Source organism: Achroia grisella, unplaced genomic scaffold, assembly GCF_030625045.1.
Source record: "Achroia grisella isolate CSIRO2021 unplaced genomic scaffold, CSIRO_AGI_Agris_v1 utg906, whole genome shotgun sequence".
Classification (NCBI taxonomy): domain Eukaryota; kingdom Metazoa; phylum Arthropoda; class Insecta; order Lepidoptera; family Pyralidae; genus Achroia; species Achroia grisella.
The window spans coordinates 165,869-173,265 of record NW_026713064.1 but is presented as its reverse complement, the minus strand read 5'-3'; the positions used below and the strand labels follow the sequence as shown (position 1 = coordinate 173,265).

Here is a 7,397-nt window from a genome sequence, read left to right as displayed (position 1 = left end):
TAGTGTGTAACAGTGCCATTTCTAAAATGAGCTGTTAAGAAACAAACTATACAAAAAAAGGTTATCTAGGTAAAAATATAATATCCAAAGGCAGGAAGAATTACCTTACTTTAATATGTAATATTTTTATAAACATATATATGTTTTAATTAGACCACCCAGTTTTTATTTCTCAGTTGTACAGACTGAATAATGATCAATGTGATATGTAATTATATTCTATGAAGTTCATGTGACATTCTCTAGCGGGAAAATGGTTCCTTTTCTTTAGAGAATACATACTCCCACCATATATATAGCTATTAGCCCACAGGTCTACAAAAGGATCCCTTTTATACCTTACAGTTTTTGAATACTTTAAAGTAGTAATTCCTGCCAAAGTTATATCTTTAAAATAAAAGCGACACCATGATAGTGAGTTCCTAAAATAAGAAATTGTTTTAGTGATTAGGATTTCCTGCAAGATGGGTTCTACATAAAGAACAGTAATTTAATTAAAAGAAAAAATATGTGGTCCAAAATCCAAATCTAAAATGACTATAGTATATATGGATTAACTATATAGCACAGTCTGATGCATGGAATATCTCTAAAAATAAATAGATAAAAAATCAATATGTGATGGAGTCATAAGGACTCCACTACGTATTATTATTTTACCATTCCAACTAAAATATATAACTTGTTTAACAAATCAAATTTTTCAAATTTTTTATTTGGCAATACAGAAACACATGACTTCATAGATGAATTAACATTCAGTCAATTAACTTTAAACAGATTAATTACAATTATATTTAAATTGGCTCTGGTTCCCGGCCATACACCTGCATAATTTTTTCCATTATTTCCCAGTTCTTTTCTTTCTGGAGATCTTTTGTAAACACCTGTAATTAAAAAATGATACCTTGTTTATTCATAAATTTTACATATAACTAGACAGTGGCATGATTAAGGTTCAAAACATTGATCATTATTATTTGATCTGATCTAATATAAGTAATAATATTTAATCTGATTGACCTGACTGTAGAATGTTATTGACATAGTGATGAGTCACATCTACATTAGGATACTGATATTAACTCAAAAATATCACATTTTAATTAGAATACCTTTTCTAGTAGTGTTTACAAAAAATAAGATTTTATTATAGAGTATTTGAATTAAAAATGAGCATTTTTTTAAACTATGGATTTATTTTCAAATAATGTATATATATTAATAGAAGTATTGTCCATCACTGGGCACTAATTTTGGCCATCTCTCTAGAAATTTTCAGATGCCACATCACACCCATTTTTTGCATTGTTCAACTGAAGTGAACTTCTACTGACCAGAACCCATGACTTTTTGCGCTTGGGGTTCACTTTGGATCACCAGTGAAAATGCGATACAAATAGCTCTTCCTATTTCGGCATTAAGAAGATCTTCCCGCAAAAATATTATTTGGTACGAAATTAAATTTGTTCAAGACAATATTTAGTACTGTTGTATATTTTTCAACCTAATGATACAAGCACAGACTAGATTTTAGCGGAAGACATTGCAAACTGGAATATTATAATAATACTACATACACTAGTGGTGGCCTCTTGTGCGAAATACTCTCTATTAATTCAAGTACCCTATACATATGTCAAAATAGCAGAAAAAACCTATTGCAATCACTCAGAAGTTTAAAAACTCATTTTCATTACTTATTACAATTACTTCTATTAATACTAAATCATAAAACAGTACTCTTTATGCCTAAGAGCTGTGTTGTAATGAATTTTGTATATACTTATAAAGTAATAATATGGTGGTACAATACACATAATATGGTATGGCTAACAAAATGAGCAAATTATGTATTGTTTCGTTTCGTGTAATACTGTGTAGATTAAGTAATAAATACCATGTTTTAGGACAAAATTGCTATAAATATCACTTACCGAGTACCAAGCCGCATCATCGTCTAATGTTGAGGCCAAAGGTACAGATACTCCTAGTACATGCAGGGCTAAAGTCAGACACGCAACTGCAATATGTGGCGCTCTATAATCCAAAATTGATGAAGAATGATGAAAATCTTGTAAGAATGCCATTGCTGTACGGGGTACTGGCGCTGACCGCCACTGACCAGAGGGGAACCATTCTTGAAGTGACCGTAAATAGTGTAATAAGTAGCGATGGGGAGAAGGCGCGTCCAGATTGAACCCTAGTAGTCGTAGCACTAGTAACTCCGCTTGTGCAACAGCTCCTCGCCATAACCAGTATTCTTCACCTAACTCTAAAGGCCCAGCACCTCGATTTATAGAATTGTATGCAACGTTTACCGCATCGCGTAGTTTAACAGGCTCGTCTCGCGATTTCCCAGCAGCACAAAGACAAGCGGTGCAAATAACATAGCAATCATAATCGTTTTTATCGGCTTCTTTGAAAAATTTGTGATAAAATATCGCTGCTGTAGCAACAGTTGCCGGTTGTAACAGAAGTTTTATTCCACATTCAAATATAAAGTTTGTAGCTAAACTGTGACCAGGAGCACTTCTGTAATCCGGTAGACGTCTTTCGCGTCTATTATTCTGTAAAGCTAATACATCTATCACGTCCTTCATAATAAGATTTTAATTTCAAAAGTTATCAAATAATTTCAATTAAATTAATGATAATAGGTTAACCAAAGATGCACTACATAGAAACATAGAGAAAGACGCCAGCCATATTAATCTGTGCGGCAGAATTTATCAATAGACAACCTTTTTTTACAGTGTATACATATTACAACGTAATGTACAATGGCGCCCTCACGCTAAATTAAACTAAATTTAAACATGCTTGTACTAACCGCTTTCTTTTTTTGTGGACTCCTAAAAATCAACACTGAGCATTAAACTGCTAAATATTTATTTGTTAAAATTTAAATACCAACATGACATAAATTAATTTTATTATTTATGCGCCTATGTTGCAAAGGGAAGTTACATATCTATAATTATTATATTTATAAAAGGGAAAAGGGAAATATAAGGGTATAACAGGGATCGTTAGTAATGAAAAACTAATTTATCAAAGAGCGATCGCGTGGAGGTCAAATTGACGTTATACACTATTAGCAGTGAACCTTGTATTTGCGTATTTACCGAGTGGTAGAAGTATTCTTATGTATTGTAAGTAGTGGTATTCTCCACTAACTGTTACATATATCTGACCCACACTTATTTCTATTTTACTAATACAAAATCATTTTTGTATGCAAGTGATACGGAACTCTGAAACTTACAGCTAACTTTTGACGTATTCTGATTATGCAGAGTTTTGAGTCTCTCCGAACTTAGCACTACTATTCGTAAGTATTGGTGCTTGTCTATGCATTTATTCTACAAAAATAGATTTACTCGTTTGGATTGAATAGGTCTTTAGAAACTATACGAGTGAAGTTTAAAATCATTTAAACTTTCTTATATAAATGCTATATGTTAAATATATACCTATGTGCCTTTTATTTTTTTCAACATTGCATATTTATAGTTTTTTAATATAACCAATCTATTTACTTGCTGTCTGTGTGCTTGTTTGACTTTTAAAACAGTTAGGAATTTATATAAAAAAACAAAATTTTATTCTTTATAATTGGTTTAGATAATATTATAATATGGATTCTTCTATTTTGTACAGAAATTGATATTATAATAATTATTGTAATGCAGATTAAGAGGATACATCATAATACAAGTGTCTTAACAATATGTCATTATAAATTCAGATCATCCCCTTAGTTATTAGCTGATAGTTACGTGAGCTTCAAAACTTTACCACCCCGACAATTTCTTGCTATTTGAAGATCCCTTGTGCGTTTGAAAGTTGTTCCCTTTCCATACTCATGACAGATACATGTTTGGTATATGTAAACTCAATAGCCTGTTTAATTTCAATATCAAACATAGGATATTCAGTATTTGTTATTTCTCTTTAAAAATTCTTACACAGTAAATTAAGCAATTCAGAAGTCTCAGACAATCACAAACTTCCATTAATATGATATAAAATTATAGAACATAGAGCATATTTATTTACGAAGCGAGCTTTACAGTTTCCCAATATGCCCACATACACACACATTTTTGTTCCCATATAATAATAAAATAAAATAAATAAATAAATAAGTTCAAAATCAATACGCCAAAACGGGATTAAGGTCACCTTCCAGTTTCATCATGAGACTATAATTTTAATATCACATTGTACGGGGAAAGTGATTATTAGCAATGTGGACTTATTACTCCATAGCTAGCAATGTTTGGTACATTGCTAGCTATGTCAGGTAGACCTCCATGCGGTTCCCCATGGAAACCATCGTGATAAATTCCTGGTGAATTTGTCACGATGGGCCAAATGACCTGACCTGGCTCATCCTATCATCTTCCACTGGTGCCCTGCCAGCGTAAACCGTTAGTGCAGGCGCACTATTCCATAAACATTCATTCAAAAAAATCACATTGTCTCCCGACTTCTTATACATACATGTACATTGTACGTGACATGTACAAAATGTCAACTTACTATAAAATTAAAAGATTTTTATAAGTTGTACTAACAACTTTTTATTCTACTGCCTTATTGAAGTAATAACGTTCTAAATCTTAAGACCTCCAATGGAATAAGGAATTGGAAAAATAAATAAAACCATCACATTATTTGAACATAAAAATTAGAATATAATCATTTTCAGTAATTATTTAAAATTATACACTTAAAGTACATTTATAGTAATTTCAATAAAAAATACCAGTGCAGACGAGATACATAAAGAGAAAATATTGTTTTAATTAGATCGTTGGTTAAATACATCGCTTCCAGTAAATGCTTTTACAAAAACATAAGATGGAACGTAAAGAAATAAAAAGTTGAGACGTCACTCGATATAGAAAAATAAAGATAAGATTGAATCACATTCAAAAATTACCCACTAGTGACTAAAAATTTTACTTTTCTTAAACGTTTCTTCAATAGACGAGACCGCCCAACGTGTTCCTGTCTGCCACGTTTTGTGAAGCATACGTGCCTTTGGATGCTAGCGTACTGTAATGCTTATAGGTAGTGCAATAGTCCATGTACGGCGTACAATGGACGCGATACTGCTTCGGGTGACGTTCAACAGTACTCACACCCCGGGCGGTCTCTCGCACGCGCTAGAAATAAATGTTTACATGTCATCAATTCTAAATAAGATATTTTCAACATTGTACTATGATCAGTACCGTTAACCGTACGACTATAATGGCGCTGGGGCCGCGTCGACGGCGATGCGTGCGGCGCGCCTCCGCCCTTATCGCGATCTCAGACATAATTTAGTTATCAAAGAACATACAGTATAAATAGTGAGGTTAGTATTAACTTTGGCAAATATGAATGAAGCATGGTGATATCGTTTTAGATCGACAACATTGTGATAAAGATCCAGCGTTTAATATTAAAGTATAACTGAACGTCGCTCGATTTGCGAATTTTATTAAGATGTTCTGGGTAGTCCTCAAATTATCTCATGTTACATCATATACAATAAGACATCTATTACGACCCGATACTAGTAATTCTCTTAAAAAAATCTGTAATAAACTTCCCCCGTCGTGGATCTAATAAAGCGCGAGAACATTTTGAGCCGCATCAATTCAGTCTTCAAATAAGAAGCCTACGCACATACCACGTGATGTCACGTTTGGCCGACAAGTCAGTTTGAGCGTAGAGACGAGTTATCACCGGGTGTCGGTACCAGCTACCAACTATCAGGCACCCACTACAACGCTGTTGCCAATGGTACTACGCCGCTCGGCTAGCACGCCTGCTTGCGTTGCATCGCGTGCACCTACGTCCTTACGCCAGTCTATTATTTGTGCGAACATCTTTGTGTCCCAAACAAACATTGGTTTGTGGCGTGTGCGTTTCGGTCACTGTCTCAAATCTTATAAACTAAATGTGATTCGAGCGAATAAACAATGCGGCAGTGTACAAAATTTACATCACATTCACTCGAAATATTAAAGCATACAAGTTAAATGTTTAGCGGCGGAGGAACACATTAAAATGCGAAACTGACGACCTTAATCATTTCCTACGATATCTGCTCGGTCGATATATGAACGTAGCGGGCTGACGGGGTGCGGGGCGGCCGACATTCGAGACACATGTCAGTGCTGCGCTCGAATACAAAATATTCCATACGTGCGTCACGAGGGCGACGACGGCACAGTAGTGGCGGCCGCGCCGCGCGCCCCTCACACATACACACACCGGCACCGGTCATTCATCATGGAACACATCGTACCGATGCGATGAGACCCAACCCAACAGTGAAGACATTCAACATTCACACTTTAAAACTTTCAATGTAGTGTGAAGCTTACTTAAATTTAGGTTTCGGGTTGGATGTAGAACTGCGCTAATTATTTTTATTAGTTTACGTACACATATTGTTACATAACAGTAAAAAACCTACTAGCAACAAATGAGCGGCGGCCGCTCAGCGGCGGGCCACTCGCACGCAGCCGCTGACACTACTCCGAGCCGACGGAAGGTTCATATCCACCTACATATACCGTCTCAAGCTTTAGAGTTCACCGATACAACACATTTTATAATTAGATAGCGATTAGTATTGAAATCTTTGGTTTTCAGCAACCTTAATCGTTAACGTCGATGATCATGCGATGTCTAAAGCGCTGGCGAATGACCCGCTCGGTCACAGTGTAGGCGTTACATTCCGCATTTAATCACTTTTTACATACTCATAAACATAAAATGAAATTAAATCACCTAACTATGACAATAGTAAAGGTTACTGTCTAATTGCATTATTAATTAATGTTTATTGATACAGTTACTGCCCTAATGCTTAAAAGTAAGATTTTTATTTTATTATTAATAATAAATTATGTTATATAGTATATATATGTATAGAGTTTGATTACGCCAATTCGCGAGTGTATACAAAGTTTATATACTCACATATCTTACACTTAATGCGAACAGAGTGTCGCCGCTGCCGCACCGCAGTCTACATACAACGACTGGCGACTAGCGACCGGTGCGTCGCACGAGCGAGCACACGTTCGTCACTTACTACTCCTTTCTCACCATTACAGACTCCACTCCAGCTCCACAAAATAATGACAAACATTAACATGACCGTAAACGTTGGTTAATCACTTAAATATAAAATTAAACATGACAAGTTTACATTATACCCACCTTCAATACACGAGTATGCTAGATGAAATAAATACCTAATATGATTTTTTATAATTGAATACAAGAATAGATCTTAAATGGCTACACCTTAAGGTTAACTGTAAAGTGATATAGAAAAAATATGAACACAAAAAATATTTAAGATTTTATATGGCATTATGTAT

At 34.6% G+C, this 7,397-nt stretch overlaps 1 protein-coding gene across 1 annotated transcript; it reads right to left on the bottom strand.

The window, feature by feature from the left end:
• Positions 1 to 207: 207 nt before the first annotated feature.
• Positions 208 to 2,705, bottom strand: LOC131853766 (cyclin-Q). The gene is made up of 2 exons (XM_059204802.1): positions 1,938 to 2,705; positions 208 to 887 (listed from the first exon to the last, which is right to left on the bottom strand). Exons 1-2 carry the CDS (start codon positions 2,601 to 2,603, stop codon positions 798 to 800), a joined length of 756 nt encoding a protein of 251 aa, XP_059060785.1. The 5' UTR covers positions 2,604 to 2,705; the 3' UTR covers positions 208 to 797.
• Between the last annotated feature and the right edge of the window lie 4,692 nt (positions 2,706 to 7,397).